The following is a 17,109-nucleotide window of genomic DNA, read 5'->3' as shown; positions in this document are numbered from 1 at the left end:
GAACAGTGAGGGTGGGAGCCTCCTCTGCCCCTGGTTGTGTGAATGGCTGGGGAGAGGGCAGACCCCAGAACTGGTCCCTTCTGCAAACCTCTGCTCCTATACCAGGAGGTGGATTTTGCCTCCTGAGGGCAGTGGGAAGGCCTCGTCTGAGGGAACAAGTCTGAGCTAGCTCAGAGTGCAAGCAGCAGCTGCAGGTCTTGTCAGCCAGCTCCAAGACTTTTTGGTAGACCATCAAGTTGGTGCTGGATGCAGAACCCTGGGAGTTACATGGAACTCTGTTCCTAGGCAAGAGGGCCTCTGGGTCTTTTTTCAGTTGAGGAAGGAGATGTGGTTCTTACCAGCTCCCCTTACCCCCCAGGCCTTCGCTGGGTTCTACTACACCTTCAACTTCCTGAACCTGACCACCCAGAAGTCTCTGAATGATGTCAACGCTACAATCCTGGCCTTCTGCAAGAGGAACTGGTCAGAGGTGAGAGCCCTGTGCAGGGCAGCCAGGAGCCCTGTGCTTGTCCTGTCCCAAATCTGTGCCTGGGGAACACATGTCCTGCTGTTCCCAGGGCTGGGGAGGGTTTCTGAGCACGTGTTTCATTCCCTGTTGCCCTGTGGCCCCACAGTTGGAGCAGACCTTTCCAGAGGCCAAGAAGTACCTGCACACCTACTGCTCCGTGGGCATTTACATCCTGACGCTGCTGCTCGATGGCTTCAAGTTCAGTGAGCACACCTGGAGCAACATCCACTTCAGCCGGCAGGTAAACACACCTGTGGGCAGCTGCAGCCTCAGCCTTGCCCTGGGCATGTCCAAGAGCAGCCTCTCTGGAGTCTCCTGCACCAGAAATGTGTCCCTGTTTCGTGGCTGCTCCCCAGCGATCCCAGCAGAGCTCCATTCCTTCTTACTGCTCCCAAATCTCTGACCCTGCTCCTTTCTCACTTGCTCTGGTGTGAACTTAACTGATTGTAAGGGGGTCAGGGAAGTGCAGGGCAGGATTTGCCCACTTTGGTCTCTGATGTTATCACAGAGGTGATGGTGGCCCCATGACCCATTTGAACAGAGTATGGCCAGGCCACGATATTTCCAGGATGAGAGAAAACAGCCTCAGGTTGTGCCAGGGAAGGCTTATGTTAGATACTGGGAATATCTTTTTCTCAGAAAGGGTGGTCAGGCACTGGCACAGCTGCCCAGGGCAGTGGTGGAGTCACCATCCCTGGAAGTGTTAAAAAAACTTGTGATGTAGCTCTTGGGGTCATGGCTTAGTGGTGAACGTGGTGGTGGTGCTGGGTCGATGGTTGGATGGTTGCACTCAACGACCTGAAAGGTCTTTTCCAACCTTAACAATACTATGGCCAGATCAGGAGGATGATGGGGAGGGAGGATAGCTCAGATCCAATATCAAGTGCAGGTCACAGAGGCACACCTGGATCAGAGCCATCATCTGTGTTCAGCTGTCCCTTGCACTGGGGAAGGGGGACAGGGAAGCTGCTGGCAGGACCAGGTTCACCATGGGGAGATGCACCCATGAAACAGCAGCTGGGGCAGCCCCTGGGAGAGATGCCTGTCATCCTGCACCGATGCTACTGGTGCCTGGAACAGGTGCTTTAGGGTGGTCCCCTCTGCTCTGTCCCTGCAGGCAGCAAACACGGACATCGGGTGGACACTGGGCTTCATGCTGAACTTCACCAACATGATCCCCGCGGAGCCTCTGGAACTCGTCAAGGGCCACCAGCCCGGGCTGTGGGCAGGGGCTGTCTCCTTCATCGTGCTGGCCCTTGTGACAGGCCTGGTGGCTGTTCTCCTCCTGTGTTTCTGGAAAACCAAGTAGCTCCCAGCCTCCTGACTCCAGGCATCCTGCCCACTAACCCAGGCAAGGAAGTGGTGCAGAAGAGGTGGAAGGGGGAGAAGAATGAGGGCATTAGACCCATCTCCATTGCTCAGGAGACCTGACTGGGTCATCTCTGTGAATGTCTAAGATTACAAAGTTGTCTTGATCTCTCTGAACCTCCAAGAGGAAAAGACTCCTTTAATCTGACTGCCAAAAGCTGACTGAGACTTGGTGGCTGGATGAAGCCAGATAAATTCAAACTAGAAATAAAATCCGTTTTGTTTTTAAATACGAATGTTACTGCCCGGCCTAGCACAGTTTCCTTGGCACTGCCAGTTGTGCTGGGCTGCTCTCCCAACAGCCCTGGGAGGCAAGAGATGGAGAGCCATGGTGGGCATCTAACTCTGAGGAGAGGGATGACATCATCTGTATCCTGCCCTGTGCAAGATGTGCAATATTTTTGTAGTATGTGACAGATGATCATCTCCAAAGACACTGTCAGCTGTCTTTAAAAATATTTACTGGCATATCTCAGCAGAAAATCACAAGTGGAAGTTGATTTAAGAGTTGCCAACTCTGGCTTAGGGTTTATTTTATATTCAAGTTGCATAGCCCAGCTTTGTCAGACTCCAAATCCAGAATGGGTTCCAGCTCCAGACACTTGAGTGTTTTATTTAGATCAGTAAAGCCCAGCCCAGCTCATCTGCAGGAACTTGGCAGCACTTTCAGTCCCTGCAGCACCAGTCCAGGGCTGCACTTCCCAGCCCTCTCCCCAGCGCCTCCAGGGCTCTCCCACAGCCTGGAGCTGCTCTGAGCAGGGCAGGTCTCTGCAGTTCCCTCTCCTCTATGCTGCAATGCCTCACCTTGGACTTGGGGCTTGAAAAAAGAACCAAAGGCACCTGGGCTGAAGAATGGTCACATCATAAGGTATTTGCTGTGGAAGCATGGTGATCCTAACCCATGGTGGTATCCCATTAACCCCACTGCAAACTGGTCCCAAAAGCCTTCTGAAGGAGCAGCATCTCTGCTGCATCTCTGCTGGTGGAGATAAGGTTACGTGACCTGAGGGCTCTGCCTCCTGCTCCCAGGCAGCCATCCTTGGCTTTGTTACAGTGAGGCTCAGCCTTCCCAGCCTGAATGTGAGCAACAAGGGAGAGGGGATGAAGACCTTCACCCAGAGGAACCTCTTCCCACCCAGAGGAACATCTTCCCAATCCAGAGGTCTGGGCTGCCACATGGACAATTCCCACAGCCAAATACCAGACCCCTCTCTCTGCTCTGCACAGACACATCTTTGGCAGTGTAAGCACAAGGTCTGGGGACAGGCTGTGGGAAATGCTGTCAGACTGCTGGAACTGCCCCCGTGGGCTCTGTGAGCAGGAGATATCCCCTGTCCAGGTTCAGCAGAGCTCCTGGCTGGGCTGGCCGGGGCCTGAGTGAGCTGGGATCGGTGTTTCCCATTCCTGGGAGTGCAGTCGGGCAGGAAAAGGCTCCTGTTTGCTACAGGAAAGCAGCACCACAGCCGGTCTGGGTGGCAAAGCACTTGGGGAAGATGCCAGTCTTGCCATTGCAGCATCCTTCCAGCCAGTCCTCGTTCACTGAGAAAACACAGAGGAGCAGGATGAATCCTGGACCTTATGAGTGGGTTAGTGAGAGTTTTCATGGCTGGAATTTAACTCTGGACAAAGCCCAGTGCAAGCCTGTCATTCCTGAGAGTATGGACCTGAGGCAGCACGGGACAGGCCCTGCATTCCCAGTCCCTCCCCACAGCAGACTCCAAAAGCCTGTCCCAGCACAACCTGCAGCAGGACTGGAGAGCTACCTTCAGAGACGATATCCAGCACATCTCCCTTGCTGAACTCCAGGTCTCCTGGTCCCTGTGCCAGGTAAGAGTGTTGAGCCAGCATCTGGTACAGGACAGGTCTGCCCGAGTGGGAGTCCGAGTCCTGCAGGAAAAGCCATGGAGCTTGCAAGGCAAAGCAGAGACTGCAGCCCAGCTCAGCACAGACACTTGTCACAGCTCCTGTACCTGGCAGCAGAGTGTCACCCTGCCATCTGTCAGCTGCTGCCACATCCTCCCCAGATCCTCCTCTCCCGAGACTGTGCCCAGCTCAGTGCCATCCGGGTGCCTGTAGCTGCAAGGGTTTTTTAATGCAGCACAAATCATCTCAATTAAATCCAAACTTTGAGAAAAGCCCAGCCCTCTGCCACCCTCAGCCTTCACAGTCCCCCTTGCAGGCCAGCTCTGAGCTTATCACCCTGCACAGCGACACAGGGCCACCCCACATGCTCAGCAGAAATGGCACTGTGGGGAGTGACACTGTCACCTCCTCACACATGGACTTGAGGGCAAGATCCTAAACTCTCCTGGCTCCACTGACTGTGTCCCAGGGGTGTCACAGACAGGGAGATCTCACTCCAGGACCTGACTCCCAAATTGCTCTGCACTGTTCCAAGTTCCCGCAAAGGCTGAGCCGAGCAGGAGAAAATCTGATATACAGCAGCTGCATGCACACAGAGTTTTTTCCTTCTGTTCTCCCTTTCTCTTAACATGTACTGTTGTCTGGGAAAAAGAAAACACATTTGTATACCTTTTGGGTGTACAAAGCTCATGGATCACAGTCACAGTCCTTCATCTTAAGGCCATTCCCACCCCCTGCCCCAGCAGCCATCCGTCCCCCTGAGCACACAGCCACATGCAGTGTGGCTGTGTGCTCAGGGGGACGGGTGGCTGCTGTCCCATCTCTCTCTCACACACACACACACACCCCCTCTGTACCTCAGAGTGCCCCGCTGTGCCTGCTGCCCGAAGCGCTCCCGCAGCAGCGCCCGCAGGCCGGGCAGGGCCGGCAGCTCGCCCGCCCGCAGCACCACAGTGCACTCGCAGCGCGCCCGCAGCACCACCGGCCGGGCCTCTCCGCGGCTCCCGGGGACCTGCTGGGACAGGGATTCAAAAGGATCGTCCAAGTCCAACCCCTGGCCCCGCACAGACACCCCAACCATCCCGCCCTGTCCCTCGGAGCGTGGTCCAAACCCTCCTGGAGCTCTGGCAGCCTTGGGGCTGTGCCCACTGCCCTGGGGAGCCTGTTCAGTGCCAACCACCCTCTGGAAGAGCCTGGACTGACTATGAAGTTCATGGACTAAGAAGAACCTCAACTGACTATGCTGGCTCTCGTATCCAAGAGAGGTGGCACAGACATAACCTCTCCTCTCTGTGCTGCCGCGTCACGGTAGAGCATCATCAAAATGCAGACCTGAATTTCAGAGGGGGAACTATGGATTCAAAGCCCCGAATCAAACGTTCCCCCCACGACTCAGGAAACTTGTTTCTGGGCCTGATTTGTGCAGGTATCTCCCAACCCAAAAATTATGTGAGTAGGATCCCAATTCCTCCAGCCAGCTGGAGGGAAGCAGCCACGTTCCCACGCTGTGCTGCCTTCTGGCTGAGGTACACCTGACAAAAGCTACTCCAAATGCCCTGCAAAGAGGGGTGGCAGAGCTGACCTGCAGCTGGGGGACAGAGGCTGGACACAGGTGGACACAGGAGCAATTCCAGGGCCATCACACACAGAGGTTGGCAATGACACGGAGGTGCCTCAGAAAACATCATCCCAGAATGCAAATATGAATGAACTGTGGTACCCAGACTGACAGGGACAGAGAATGGCACACGGGACAAGGGGGAAGAGACAGCAGGGAGTTCAAAGACAGCTCTCCCTTGCAACGTGGGCTGTAAAGAGTGTGTATGACAACAGTGATGTGTCAGGGGCTCTTGGCACCTTGGAGGGTGGCAACAGGTCAGTGCCTTGTGAACCTCAACCCTGGACTGTCTCACAAAGTAGGATGGTCACAAACTTGGGAGTGAAGGAGCAAAGACCACATGGGAGCCTCTCTTTAGAATGAAAAAGAGGTCAGAGGAAGGAGATTTTTTTCCATGATTTTGGAGTACCTCAGGAATTTTGGAGGATCTGGGCAGGAATCTTGCCCTTTTCACAGCCCTAATGTCTTGAGGCTGTACCAGCTTCAGCTGGTGGAACAACTCACCTTGGAGTCCATCTGGGCACTGGCATCACTGGCAAAGGCATTTTCTCCCCCAGGAGGCTCTGCAGAACAGAACAAGAGCAGAGGAACAGCCCTGCAGTCAGCAGAGGCTGCTGGAAGCTCCAGCACACACACAGTGGGCCCCCAGGCTCCCCGCGACCCCCAGAAGAGTGGGTTTGGGCACAGCTTCACCCACTGAGGTGGCCCAGGGACTACCTGGCTTCTGCTTCACATGCAGGCGGTTGGGAGGCACCTGGGCAGGAGGAAGGGGGATCCCACTGCTGATCTTCTGCAACAGAACAACATCAGAAAGGAGTGAGAAGACACTGGAGCCGGGACGAGGCTGGTGTGTGATGGCTGCAGCCAGGTACAGTTTGTGGGTGTAACCCCAGGGAGACCAGTCCACTGAACAGCTGGATGATGGGGATCACTCAGGCTCTTGTGGGCAGTGAGGAGAGGTTTGTGGGACACTTCCTTGGCCCCCTGGCCCTGCCTGGGTGGGTGCTGGAGCACAGGGAGGCTGCTCACACTGTGCTGAGGGTTCTTCCCAGATTAGGCTGGTTTACAGCGAGTCATCCATGCAGCAAATGCCCAAGTGTGTGCTGTGGTCAGGGATTTATTTGGAGGGGAAAAAATAATAGTAAAAAAAAACCCATATCAACATCTGAACAACCATGTGCTTCAAAAATCCCTCACAGGAAACAGGGGTCTGAATTGCACCTTCCCACCCTGGGTTCAGACGGAAAATGATTGGGATGATGTGTGGATGTGCCTGTGGTGGAGATGGGAGATGAAGTTTTCCCAAGTCGAAGGTCAGGCACATGATCTCAGGGCAGAATGCAGGGCCTGCTTAAGGCATTCCTGTCCCACTGCAGGAGATTCACCTGCTCTCACTGTGCTGGTGAACTGGAAAATGTGAACACTCACCACCCTCATCCCTGCTACCTCTGGGGCTGTATCCATCTTGGGAGCAGGCTGGATAAACCTGTGCCTCAGGCCCTCAAATTCCTCAGCCTGTTCCAGTGGCTGAACAAATTACAGTGGGGCAAGAGAGCTGGGGCAGCTCCTTTTGTGCTCCTCAGCCCATGGCAGGGAAGGGAGAACAACAGCTAGACCAGGCTGTTTTTCCTTTTAAGAAAACTTGGTCTTCAGTCAAGGGTCTCAGTGTTTCACACCCTACCTTTCTCTTACACAGTTGTCCTATCCTGTGATTATTTTACAAATAAATGTCCCAAATGTATCTCTTGGTCCCTCCCTCACCCCTATTGCAAGGTTGCCAGCTCACCCATTTATCCATCCTTGAGACAGGCTCCAGCAGAGAGCTTGGGATGTGCAGCTTCTGTGGGACACAGAGCAGAGCAGGGTGAAACAGGAGCTGCTGCTGTGGCAGCCCCAGCCCCAAATCCCCCCAGCCCCTGTCACTGCCTGTGCCCCTACAGCCCCCCAAATGTCCTGGGGGCACACACAGCCCCCTGTGCCTCATGCTCAGACACTGCTGAACAAAATCCAAGGGTCCTTTTGCAGCTTTCCCTGCTGGAAGCAGCACTGCTGATGGAGTGGCTGCAACACATCAGACACTCACCAAGACACAGCCCCTGCTCCCAGGACAGATGCTCAGGCAGAGAGCAGCAAGGATGCCCAGGGATACCAGTCCAGCAGCATTTCTGTGTCTTCTGGCAATCACTGCTATTAATTTCAATTGATCATTATGAGTCATTTTTTGCTTAAAATGCCTTTTTTTTTTTTTTTTTGGTCCAGAGTCTATTATTTTACTTTTTTTTTTGACTTTGAATTTCACCTGACACTTCGCTGAATGGTGAACCAGCACATCCAAATAGTTGTGTGACTTTTAGCTGCAGATGCCCAAGGCTCTGTTGAATGGATTGATTGTCTGTCATGGAACATGGCCAGCTTAAGAAGCACGATATTACTACCCCTGTTACTGTATCACTTAGGAATTTGCTAAATGTTTATGTCACAGCAGATTCACTGTGGGTACATAATTACTTGGGGAAAAAAAATCAACCTGTTTATTTATAGCCACTATTTATTCTGTATTTAACCTGTTACCAGCCCTCAGAATGCTGCGTCCCTTGCTCAGACACCTCACTTTACAGTAGTCTTGTGAAGAATCTTTTGACTGTTTTGGAAAGGTAGGCAGGTAATACATTCACTGGCTGAACCTAGTCCAGGGATGCAATGGCTCTTCAAAGAACTGAAGCAGACATGTGAGAAATGGCTTCTGCCAACAGAAGATTTTCCATGTTGTTGTATTTATCTGTTTCTATTCAGTCTGTTTACACTACAGTTCCCCAGTCTGTAGGAAAATGTCAGATTTGCTGGGCTTTAATTCCTTAGTTCTTCTCTAGAGCCCTTTATAAAACCCGCCTGCACAGCTGAAACCCTCCCCAAACCTTCCCAAAGTTAATTTAACAGAGGCATCAGGGTAAGGACCGACCCATCTCCTCAGCTCCCTTAGAGCTCTCAGGTGACAGAAACTGCTCTAGTTGGTGGTCCTTGGTGAGGTCTGGTGTCCCACACGATTCAGCAGTAGGATCCTGGATGATGGAGAGCCCAAGGGATGCCCATATGGAAGTGCAGAGGTGAATGGCACAGGCTGGTGGGAGCCAAGTGTCAGGAAACCTCCACTGTGTGGAAATGAGCTCCTGAACTCACCCCTGCCCTGCAGGGCTGCAGGTGACCCCGAGGGCTGTGGGCTCTGCCGGGGGCTGGGCTGTGCAGCCCCCTGTTCTGCTCACCTGTCCATCGTGGATGGCTGTGGCCCAGCCATCTGCTCCCCTGCTCAGCACGAACACCAAACTGCCGCCCTTCACCACCGGCTCCTGCGCCTGCTCGGGGCAGTACTGGGACAAGACTCGGTGGTATCCTGCCTCACTGTCCCTGTGGAGAACGAGGGAGAGCACCTTTACCAACCCCAGAGTGCTGGTGCTGATGGCTTTGATCCAGAGCACTGCACCAACCCCAACTGCCGTGCGTCAGGTGTTGGGAATTCATGATTTCCATTGCTACACTTTGTTCCAACTGTGAACCGAAGGAGCTTGGAAAGCACTGATTTCCCAAATGCAGCTGCATTTTCATTGTACTGATAAACATTCTCCAGATCAAAACAATTATTAAACTCGGAACTGAAGTACTGCTGGTGCAATATCACCAAAACAAATTGCTTTCATGGGTTTTGAACCTGATTTTGGCTCAGCACAGCAGGGCTGGGAGTATTTGGAAGCCTTGTCCTGGGAACCAGGATGGGACAGCTGAGCATCCTCTGTCACAGACCTGGGCAGGTCCCACAACCTCTCTCTTTCATTGCTCAGCCATAGCATGATCCATGCCTGTCTCCCAAGGCTGCTGAATCAACTCCTGCAAACTGCCCAGAGACTCTTGCATGAGAGATTCCAGGGACCCACAGTGTCCTTTGCATCCACACAAGCTTGTCATTCACCCCACCCTTGTGTGGATCCCTCAGTCTCCACCCAAAGACACAAGAGACCAAAGCATGACTTTCTGAACAGAAAAAGCGAGGGGAGAGTTAGACCAAGGTGGACAACACTCACCGCAGAGCATCAGCACTGGGTTCATAAAAGCCCTGTTTCTGTGGGAGAAACAACAGCACGTGTTTATAACAGTGCCTCATGCAGCAGCAGTGCCACCTCATCCCCCGCCCCTCTGAACACCACACTGAGGTGTTTTGTCTTTACTCTTGACCCCTTTTGTCACTCCACACCACCCAGACAGAAGTCTGCTGCTCCACACCTTAGCAGGATGTACCTTCTGTTTCTTCCCCTCCCTCTTTACCTCATCAGGAGGCAAGTAACAAACCCTCTTCCCCTTCCCCTGGTTCAGGAACTCCAATTACAGTGCAAAGCAGCCATGCTCATGCTCACAGATTTACTGAAGGGCTGGGTGAAGGCATGTTGAGCACAGCAAAGTCTCCACTGCTGGTGAAGGGTCAAAAATGCATTTTCAAGGGGCTGGAGACTCCCATCACCGAGTCCCTTCCAGCCAGTGCTGAGCCTGGCTGTGAACATCCCCGTGGAGTCAGGCTGACAGTGCACTGGTTCCTCCAACAGTCCACTCCTGCCCTGCTGTGTTAGGAACTGAGCCCCTGCCTGGAGCTCCAGGACAGCTCTGCTCTTCCTTTCACAGCTGTGTACTGCTCACCTGAGGCCTGAGAGGCTCAAAGCCGATGTACTCATCATTGGGAATGATGGACGAGATCACCTGTTGGAGGACAAGGTAAGGAGTGAATCCAGGCTGGATGAAGAGACTCCCAAACATCATCCAAGATCACCTACTCAGACTCATTTCCTTCCATCCTAAGGTTAACAGAGCAATGTACACGGTGGAAAAGGCAGAGCTGGATTCCCACAACAGACCCCGTTTTTTTAAGTCTTTCTAAGCTTTCTTTAAGAGTACATGGAAGGAATTACTTTCCCTTTCCTTTATTCCTGTTAGAGCTCTTTGGCCTGTGACACTTCTGCTGACTGCACTGGTCACAGAAGAGATCAGAGAAATTCTCAGCTGGCTTGTGTTAAGGGATGTGCAAAGCATTTATCTCCCAAGTGCCCACCGGTCGCACTGGGAATGTAGACTGAGCTGGAACGTGCTCCTCTTCGAAAAAGAGGGGAACCACAAGTTCCCTGAGTACCTGCTTTCAGACTTTAAAGTGGCCAAGACTGGGAAGGGTTTTTAGTCCCAAAGTGCATTTTTGACAGAGCAGGTGGCAATCCTAACAAATTTTGGCTTCTGTGTCCCAGATGCCTGGACTGGCTGCAAGCAGTGACCACCCTGCTCCTGGGTCACCCCCAGCACAGTGGCCCTTAGCACTGCTCTCTGGAGTTGCCAGAGGTGGGATTTTAATCTGCTGCTGTTAATCTTAATGATTATGTGCCTGTTACCTTGGGTTTACCCAGGAAATCTTTGGAATCCAACTCTTCAACTTCCTTCTTCCGTGGTCTGAAAAGTTCCCCAAGAGGAACCTGCATGGGCTCTAAAAGCAGGTGGTCCTAGGGCAGGGAAAGCAGATAAGGGAAAAGCCATCAGTTGATATTAAATGAAACATCAGAGCAGTGAAAAGCAAATGCAGCTTCCCCAGGTGTGCAAGGGCAGCTCCAGGAAGACACTGGGGCAAAAATTACAGCTGTGAACTTGCCAAAGGCACTCAACAGGCACGTGCAAACTGAGAGCTCAGCAGCCACTCCCTGCTGTGGAGCCAAGGACTAACACTGCCCATGGGATGGGTGGGAAGGGGGGCAGGTTTATTAAACAATTTCCTAGACAGTTTTTCTACTTTACTTCAAATGGTTTCTCTGTTCGGCCACTGAGTAGAATGCCAATAGCAAATGTAAATTATACACTGTTGTAAAGTACAAATATGATGCTAAAGAGATGACTAGATTAAAAACAAAGTGATCATCTCTTGGAAAGTACGCAAATAAGGAAGTATGAAGGTAGTAAACTAATGAACTGCGCAGGAAGAGTTAAATCAGAGATCTGCAAATGTTTCCTGATCACAAAGGAATCTAACAGGAAACTATTACTTAGGAGCAGCCCTAGAAACCCTTCCACACCTACTTAAGTTCTAAATGAGATTGGCATTAACATCTGAGCTGCCACCTGAGGCAGCTGTTCTTGAGGCCAAAGGGACTGAAAGCCCCTGTCACCTAAAGGGAGACTCTCCAGATCCACACTTGTAGGGGACCTGCACTTAAAACACTGCACAAGGCACAAGTATGACCAGAACTGAGCTCCTGAACAGGAGGAACCAGAAAAAAACCTCCACAGCCTAAGAGGTCACCCCAGAAGTCTCCTCTGTGGTGTTTCTGGGCCACGAAGCACCTGGGGGTGATGGAGTTCCTCGATCAGCTGAAGCACTGCTTTGGCAGAGCATCACCAGCAAACGGCTGAGACTCTGTCAGCAGGTGGATACACAGGAACACTCAAACACACAAGGATCAGCACACTCCTGTCTCCCAGTTCTTTGCTGAAGCCCAAAGCACATACCCAGGAACTCAGAGGTGGTCTTACCTGCACCCGCTCGAGGGCCAGGTCCAGGACTGCTGTTCTTCTCTCAGGTCTCCACACGACAGCCTTCTCGAGGGTGACCGTGGCCTCCTGCCACTGCTGCAGGTGGCACTGCACTGCTGCAGTGCTGTACAGCACCTGCAGTGGGCACAGAGCGAGGGCTCAGAGGGCTGGGACCAGGAGAAACCCAACGTGACCTACTGAACTCAGCCAAGAAACAGGGACCAGGCACTGAATCACCACAAATACAGCAACAAGAAAGGCACCCCGAGCAGCACAGCCAAAAAAACCATCATAATCAGAGTGGAAAAAGATAGAGGTTTGTGTGTGCTGGAGTTGCTGGCTCTGGTCAAGGCGAGGAGAGACATGGGGGCACCAGGTGAAGACTCTGGTGCCACACAATTCAAATCTGATCCTTCCTGCATCTGAAAGGCCAGGAAGCTTTTTTGTGTTTCTTTCTGCATGCAACTAGGCGACATTTTTTTGTAATTCTGACTGCCTGTCATTGCAAAATAACTTAACTGACACTACTTCATGTTGTAGTGGGCTGTGACTGTGCAGATTGTTGCTCGTTACCCTTCAGCAGCACGTCAGTCTGTTCAGTGCTGAAGTGCAGGGTGTGGGAGTCTTGCAGACAAGGTGTTGGGGAGCCTTGTGCTGAATTAGGAGTGGGAGATCTCTCCCTGTCACTGGCCAGCAATCAGTGTGTGGGAAACCTGCTGGGCTACAGCAGAAGAGAGGCTCGGGAGCCACAGCTGGTTATCTTCTGTGACAGGGCTATCAGCTGGTGAGCTGCTCTGTGGGACTGGCTGCAAGCCCTGCTCAGGACAGAGCTGTTCTTCACTCCTTAATCACCACAGCAGGCTGTGGGGAACGACAATCCTGAGCATGCACAAGAAGTGCAGAGGTGCTCCCTCTTGGAGAGGCAAGGCAGCAGTTCTCACTCAGTCAGAGGTGTCACAGCCTCGCAAGAGGCAAATATTTCTGGATTTTCACAGCTTATGTGGATCTCCCACGAGAAGAGCGGCTGCAGCCTGTGAGAGGCCGTGCACAGGGAAAGTTGATGGCACAGCTCTGCTCGAGGATTATGTCTGTGTAGTTTGAAAAATGAGCTGCAGGTAGATGTAGGAGTCAGATAGAGCTGAATCAGGATGCTGATCCTGAGTCTGGTGGACCAGCACATGTCCTGGTGATGCCTGGAGTGAGGGACTGTGTGTTCACACCAGGAAGGGCACAAGCCTGCCCTGGATGGCCTCAGGGCACTCCTGCAGCCCTGGCCCTTTCAAAGGGAACCTGTCACCTCTAAGTCAGCTCAGAGAAGGCAGTGCTGGCACTGAAACTGTTAAAACCAGGGTGGTTTGGGTAATCTCACAGATGCCAAGGAGAGCTTCTTCCTGCCAGGTATAAGGTGCATGAAAATTGCTGATATGCCTGACTGGAGTTACACAATAACTCCTCACTCCCACGGAAGTAAGGAGTTAAATACTCTTTCCTGTATCTGCTTTTCAACCTCTGTGTGTGGACTGCTCTTGCAGTAAAGGACAGTTTCTAGGAGTCCTTTACTTTCCAAATGTTACAAACATTTACAGTCAAATCAGACTTAGAGCTCTCTGGATCAGGATGGGGCAGGTTGACCCTGTGTAACAGTAAGAGCTGTAGGGTGAAGTGTCACAGAAGCAAACAGCCTGCAGCCCAGGGGGTAAGTCCAGGCACGGAGGGAATATTAAAATCAGTTGCTGCAGTTGGAAAGTCAGGCTTTGATGCACCTGGATTTCTGCATTATGACAAGTTTGTTCTCATCTGTCTATGTTTCAACCTATTTCAGCTCTTAGAGTTGAGGAGTTCACCAAACTGACTGCAAATATTACACAGAATCCAGACTGCTTTGGGTTGGGAGGGACCTTAAGCTCCCACCCCCTGCCATGGGCAGGGGCACCTTCCACTAGCCCAGAATGCTCCAAACTCCATCCAGCCTGGTCTTGGACACTTCCAGGGATGGATGGGGCAGCCACCACTTTGTCTGTGTATAGAGAAGATAAAAAACCTCAGTATACAAATTCTTGTGCACTTGCTCTGAACAATTTCATTTTCCAAACTGTGTAATTTTGCCAAAATCTCTAGAGATGACACTGTTTTATGACTTCTTTGATTAAGTTACTTAAAAAAAAAAAAAAAAGTGTAAGCAGAAATTTTTTACTGTTCTTAGGTACAGTCTTAAATAACTCTTGGGTCACCAATGCCTACAGCTGAATCCCCCAGCAGAAGGGCAAGATTGCTGAGGCAGGCTGGCTCTTACCTCCCAGGCATAGAGGATGTGCCTCAGCCCCAGCTGCTTGTAGTCGATGAAGGGGTTCTGTCTCAGGTGACGGAAGGCCATGTGATAGTCAGAGAGAGCATCCTCAAACCTGCAACGTAGAGGTGACACAAGAAACTGAGGCTAGAAAAGCTGAAGACTGTTTAAGGAGTTCAGAAGTCAAGCAGGTAAGATGTCTTCTGCTGTGTAAGCCTGGGTGAGGAGAGCTGCACCAGAGCTGTTCCTCGTGTGAGCACTGTCCTCTCCCTGCTGGGAGACAGCACACAATGAACATGGTGTGTCTCTCCTCTGGGATTACCTGCACTGTTTCCCAACTGGGATGAACTGGAGGCTTTGACCCCTGGAACAGTCACAATTCCAAGGAGGAGAAAATGTAAAGAACAAAGATTAACCACTGCTGTGAGCTCCTTGCCCAGGCTGCTGCTGCCGGTGCTGTCCCAACACGTGGCTGGGAGGAGCGAGGGCTGTGGGAATGCTGTGGGAACCCCACTGATGGTGAGCAGTGAGGGCATGGCCAGAGAAGTAGGAGCACAAATTTACAAAAACTCCAAGGATAAGGAGTGGAGCAGCTCCAGGGAGCCAGACAGGGCTCCACCAGCATGGCCTGGGGTTCTGTGGGCAGAGGAACAGAGCCTGGAGCTGCCTGACAGCACAGCTGTGACTGCAGAACTGCTCACTTTAACTCCCTCTCAGAAATTAAGGTCTGGAAAATACGGGGGAAACAACGGGAAAGAAAATAACTGAAGCTCAAAGGTAAGAAGAGATCTTCAAACCTGAAGAAAATACTTCACCCACCTCTCTGAGCAGGATGCCACTGTGAGTTAACCATGGAAACAATGAGTAATCAATCCCATGACACTGCTGGAGCAATCTCAGTCTTTTATCAGCTGTCAGCAGAGAGTGGCAGTCAGACACTGTGGGCAGACTACATTTTTAGGAAGGCCAGACTCACGTGTGTCATGTGAAGACACACCAAGCAGCCCAATTATAATTTTTTAATTCCTGAAGAAAATTTGAATGGCAACATAACATCCTGGCAACCCCAGGAGTCTCTGTGGGTACAGGACAGCAATGTCATGCGTTAGCCACCGTGGGGCCCTGGAGTTGTGCAGCTCTCACCAGAGATAGGACTTGCTGACCTGTGACATGGTTTGCAAGGCCAAAGCAGACCCTGGGAACAATTTTAAACTGCTGGAATAAGTGAATTTTAGAATCACAGATCATTTAGGTTTAGCAATAAAGCATGGCTGAAAGGAGAGAACCAAAGACTGCCCTGGCTGTGCACCTCACTCACATTTCCAGCTGCAGGTGGACCAGCCCTCTCTGGAAGTAGCCCACGGCCAGGGAATTGTCCTTCGCCACGGTCTGGTCGAAGGCCTAAGGAGGAAAACACAGGCACGTCCCCAGGCTCAGCTGGGATCCCCCCACCCATGCCTGGGCACACCCCCCAGCCAGCCCTGCCCCAGCTGCCCTGGCAGAGGCAGTGCCTGTGCCAGCTCCGAGGGCCAGACACAGCCCCGAGCCCTCTTTCAGGGCTTGGCTCTGAACCAGCTGGGCCTCAGGTTTTTACCCCTCCTTGCTACGATGGACTGGCCATTCGTGAGCTACACTGGCCACCTGGCATCTTGTAATGGGGAGACTGTGCAGCCTGAGCAGTTTGCTGGGACAGGGGAGCGGTGAGACAGGTCAGGCTGTGTGGAGCACACGATGGGAGTGCATGAAAGGGATGGAGCTGCAGGGCTGCACACAACGGCCTCTAAGTCAGTATTTCTGGTTCAGTTCCACACCTAAATACAGGCAAGCACTAGCAGAGCTGGCAGCAGCTCGTGGCTGCTGGTTCAGAGTAACTCTAAGCTGGCAAAGCTGTGTGAGTGTCATCCTGAGACACTGAGGAGGTGTACTCCTTCCCCTATCACTGCAGAGACTGCATGGAGATAACAGCTCCTGAAACCCAGACTTCCCTGACACTGCCTGGGCAGTGACAGCACTGCAGGGTGAAGATATGCAGCAGGAGGTCAGGGAGTGACTGCGTGTCCTGATGAGGTGGTGCCTGGTTTCTGTGACTCCAGAGCACACCTTACTGGCACTGTCTGCCTGACTGTGCTGTAAATGAAACCACCAACAACCAACCGCTGAGCTACACGGAAGTAGAGCTGAGCCTCTTCCCAGGCAGTGCCCACTGACTGGAGCTGAAAAGTCTCTCTTGGGCACCCCTGTGACGTGCTCGGTGTGTCCCCAGTAGCAACTGCCCTGCCCGGGGCCCCACAGCTCTGCCCAGGCCCCTCCAGCACAGACTCAGCTCCTCTTTCTGCTGTTTAAGGAGAGGCTTTTCTGCACCTCCTCGCTGGGCCCTTGCAGACAGATACACAGACAGAGGGATGTGCAGACGTGCCAGGTGCTGTCACAAAAAGGCTTTTCCTCAGGGCAGCAGCTCTCGCTTCCCAAAGGCAGCAGTTTTCCAGCACAGTAGCTTCATTTTGTCCATCTCCACCAGCAAGCAGCAAGTTTATTTTTTTAAAATACACCTATTTCATTTCTAAATCCATGCCTATGTAACAGCTATTGGACACCTTCTGCTCACTTTGATTTAAAGCTACAATGCAGTAGAGGTGTGGTTTTCACATTTATAATGAGTTAAGCTCACCTAAACCTGAATTAGCTTCAGTGAAACTTTAGGTACATTGCCAAATGTGCTTTCCAGTATCTAATTCAAGGTTTCTGTGTTCCTATTATCTCTTCACTTGTTCCAAAACTATTCAGCAAAACCTTGAAATTTCCCATTTCCCTGGGCTTTCATAGTATCTATAGAACCACGGAATCACAGAATCATTAGGCTGGAAAAGACCACAAAGCTCATTGAGTCCAACCATTAACCCAGCACCATGGGCTCGCAAC

At 52.0% G+C, this 17,109-nt stretch overlaps 2 protein-coding genes across 2 annotated transcripts in view; one reads left to right on the top strand and one right to left on the bottom strand.

Annotated features, from left to right (window-relative positions):
• The window catches only part of ENTPD8 (ectonucleoside triphosphate diphosphohydrolase 8), a 26,546-nt gene extending 24,438 nt beyond the window's left edge, over positions 1 to 2,108 (top strand). The window contains exons 7-9 of the mRNA XM_027896925.1: positions 359 to 469; positions 615 to 749; positions 1,626 to 2,108. Coding sequence (XP_027752726.1) covers positions 359 to 469; positions 615 to 749; positions 1,626 to 1,817 — 438 coding nt within the window. The 3' untranslated portion in view covers positions 1,818 to 2,108. The remainder of the gene's footprint in view (positions 1 to 358; positions 470 to 614; positions 750 to 1,625) is intronic.
• A 966-nt stretch (positions 2,109 to 3,074) lies between these two features.
• Positions 3,075 to 17,109, bottom strand: part of NOXA1 (NADPH oxidase activator 1) — a 14,632-nt gene continuing 597 nt past the window's right edge. The window contains exons 2-15 of the mRNA XM_027896927.1: positions 15,509 to 15,591; positions 14,197 to 14,305; positions 11,904 to 12,038; positions 10,775 to 10,882; positions 10,038 to 10,097; positions 9,431 to 9,468; positions 8,618 to 8,759; positions 7,144 to 7,197; positions 6,075 to 6,147; positions 5,862 to 5,920; positions 4,597 to 4,751; positions 3,847 to 3,952; positions 3,640 to 3,763; positions 3,075 to 3,415 (exon numbers count right to left, since the gene is read on the bottom strand). Coding sequence (XP_027752728.1) covers positions 3,318 to 3,415; positions 3,640 to 3,763; positions 3,847 to 3,952; positions 4,597 to 4,751; positions 5,862 to 5,920; positions 6,075 to 6,147; positions 7,144 to 7,197; positions 8,618 to 8,759; positions 9,431 to 9,468; positions 10,038 to 10,097; positions 10,775 to 10,882; positions 11,904 to 12,038; positions 14,197 to 14,305; positions 15,509 to 15,591 — 1,344 coding nt within the window. The 3' untranslated portion in view covers positions 3,075 to 3,317. The remainder of the gene's footprint in view (positions 3,416 to 3,639; positions 3,764 to 3,846; positions 3,953 to 4,596; positions 4,752 to 5,861; positions 5,921 to 6,074; positions 6,148 to 7,143; positions 7,198 to 8,617; positions 8,760 to 9,430; positions 9,469 to 10,037; positions 10,098 to 10,774; positions 10,883 to 11,903; positions 12,039 to 14,196; positions 14,306 to 15,508; positions 15,592 to 17,109) is intronic.

The sequence above is a fragment of the Empidonax traillii genome, unplaced genomic scaffold, assembly GCF_003031625.1.
Source record: "Empidonax traillii isolate 1590-97213 ecotype Southwest subspecies unplaced genomic scaffold, ASM303162v1 scaffold520:size1094406, whole genome shotgun sequence".
In the NCBI taxonomy this organism is placed as follows: Eukaryota; Metazoa; Chordata; class Aves; order Passeriformes; family Tyrannidae; genus Empidonax; species Empidonax traillii.
Note: the sequence above shows the minus strand (reverse complement) of the source record. Positions and strands in the feature narration are given on the sequence as shown.